General features: G+C 45.4%; 1 protein-coding gene across 1 annotated transcript; it reads right to left on the bottom strand.

Annotated features, from left to right (window-relative positions):
- Positions 1-564: 564 nt before the first annotated feature.
- LOC126417015 (pyruvate kinase-like) lies at positions 565-1,044 on the bottom strand. Its single transcript, XM_050084904.1, has one exon. It carries the CDS (start codon positions 1,042-1,044, stop codon positions 565-567), a length of 480 nt encoding a protein of 159 aa, XP_049940861.1.
- Positions 1,045-2,645: the final 1,601 nt, after the last annotated feature.

The raw sequence follows: 2,645 nt of genomic DNA, 5'->3' as shown, positions 1-2,645 counted from the left end.
TGCTGCTCTTCGCCGCGCAAAAGGAAGTCCGACACAATATTACGAGGTATCCCACGACTTTTGTCACCTCAGGGTCAAATGTAATCAGAGTCTGCAAGTGTAGTACATACGTGATGTGCAACATTTTTGTTGTATTAACGACACTTTTAGTAGTGCACAATAATGTTTTTTGAGGGGAGCTGTCACTACCAGAGAATATTTTAGTTAAATGTCAGGGTGAGTGTGCAACAACTTCCCATGAAACTTCTTGGTAGGCAAGCCTGCGTTTACGTGACGAGCCACGTAGGCAGCCAGGGTGTTTGCTGCAGATATCTCTCTGGAGCAGCTAAGCAAGGTCCGCAGCTCGTGGTCGTGCGGTAGCGTTCTCGCTTCCCGCGCCCGGGTTCCCGGGTTCGATTCCCGGCGGGGTCAGGGATTTTCTCTGCCTCGTGATGACTGGGTGTTGTGTGCTGTCCTTAGGTTAGTTAGGTTTAAGTAGTTCTAAGTTCTAGGGGACTGATGACCATAGATGTTAAGTCCCATAGTGCTCAGAGCTATTTGAACCATTTTTAGCTAAGCAAGTTATCACTGCTTATAACTGCTGTAAGCCTTGTCTGTCGTCAGCTTTATGGACTGGCCCTTCACCAACTCCACCTCAGCTGAGCCGCCCCCCTCAAGCAGCCCTGTTCGAATCTCTGGCCCTTTTGTGTCAAGGGCAATTGCCAGTGGATATTCCATACCCAATTTCTTGCTGTAATTGGCTGCAGCTTCACGAATGTTCTTTATCGTCTCTGCATGGTACTCATGACTGCCGTGCGAGAAATTCAATCTCGCTACGTTCATACCCGTTTCCATCATCTTTTCCAGCACAGCAGGATCACGAGACGCTGGCCCAATCGTACAAATGATGCCAGAGAGACGAACATATGAAGCCTTCGAGTCAATGTCGAGGGCGCACATATGGTCGAGGTGGCTAACTGCATCTGCTGCTTGCATCTGCATTTTTGGCAGATGACTAGGTTGGTCTGTCACTGTGTGAGTATACGGCAGGTTGTGAAGCACCATCTTCGTATTAGGTGTGATCCACAACAGAAGAACTCTGCACTACGACGAAGAGTTGCTAACCTCCGCCAAGTAAAGTGAGGGTCGGGGCCACGCTCAACGGAGGAAGCATCCAACTACGATTCTTGGTTATTAGACGGAAATCGAGGCATTCGTGTGCAGACGGAACGGTCCAGAAAGATAATGAAGCAGTTCGTGTGCAACCAGATCCGGGTGGTAAAAGACTATTAATAAGAGTGTAAATGGACTGCAATGGACAGTAGCAAAGCAGTAATAGAATAACAGAGTATAGAGCACTAGAGGAGAGCAGTAGAATAGAGAAGTGCTAGAGTAATGAATAAATAACCAGGAAGAGCCAACAACATTTGTTGACAGCAGCCAACACTGATGCAGCAGAAGGAGTTCAACCATGAGATGACAGTATTACTAGGCGGTGCAACTACAACTGATAGATGAGTAACAATTTTAAAAGTGTGGCATGTATGTATGATTGGGTAATGCTGAATAGGGGTAGTCTGTTTTCGTCTCAAATAGCGGCGTAGTAGATTTCATTTACTATTAGGAAGAAGTAACTGTGTAGTACCTACGGGTTTTATGCAACCACAACACCTTTAAAACCCACATGTGAGATTTCCACATTCTCTCGCTCACTACACGAAAACTATTAGTCCTACAGAAAATATGAGCAGCATATTTTTGCGGGAAATTTAATGTAGTTGAATTTTACACTGGAGTACGTTTTCGTTAAACACCCTAGTTTTCAAGTTACTCAAGACCTTACAAAAGTGACCTTGAAACGCGATTTTCTTGAATAACTCGAAACCACGGCGTCCAGCGAAAACGTATCCCTGTATAATTTAACTACATTAAATTTCCTACAAAAAGGCTCTGCTCTTTTTTTTCTTTGAAAATCGTGCACGTCGTTTCTTAAGGCGTTGCAGGTTGCATAAAATCCATAGGAAGGGGCAGCTAAATCAACCTGTAATTATTAAAGGACTTGTTGGTCAGACACCTCGTAATTAATTTGCCCAGTGGTAGATAAGCCTGTTTAAAGATTCACATCATTTTGATACTTTGGCAGATCACTGTTCCTGTGAAAGGTCCTCCTCTGTTCCAAACACCAAGCCTAAAAAACCGCGAGGGTTCTACTTCTTATCGAGTCCGTTAAAACGATTAAGTTGGGGACACACAACTGAACGACACTGTCGTTAGCATCCTGTCTGAACTATGCAGGCTACACCAACACTATATTGGCAGCTGGGTACAATGTTGCGATATGACACTGCCATCTGTGACGTGTTGACCCTTGCACCACATCGGCGCTGAACCAGAAAATACAGAGCCCCGTACACATATTCTTGATGCCCAATATCGTGGTCTCTGCCCCTGCTCTGTACGGCCTCGTCCTTAGAAACTGCCTGTTCTGTCTAGGGAAAACCGAGGTTGGACATCAGTAGCCCCTGCCGCCTCCTACCATGACACCCACCCAGGACTCCGTGAGATTCATACAGCACAATAAATACAATACACGCAGTTAACAACAGAAACAGAGCATTATTAAGACGTGTTAACGGTTGGATCTTTGCAATGACCGATAGCACCCA

Source organism: Schistocerca serialis, chromosome 8 (assembly GCF_023864345.2).
Source record: "Schistocerca serialis cubense isolate TAMUIC-IGC-003099 chromosome 8, iqSchSeri2.2, whole genome shotgun sequence".
NCBI classification, from domain to species: domain Eukaryota; kingdom Metazoa; phylum Arthropoda; class Insecta; order Orthoptera; family Acrididae; genus Schistocerca; species Schistocerca serialis.
Note: the sequence above shows the minus strand (reverse complement) of the source record. Positions and strands in the feature narration are given on the sequence as shown.

Bases quoted from the DNA above. Each gene is read 5' to 3' on its own strand.
- LOC126417015 (XM_050084904.1), bottom strand. From the start codon at position 1,044: ATGGTGCTTCACAACCTGCCGTATACTCACACAGTGACAGACCAACCT.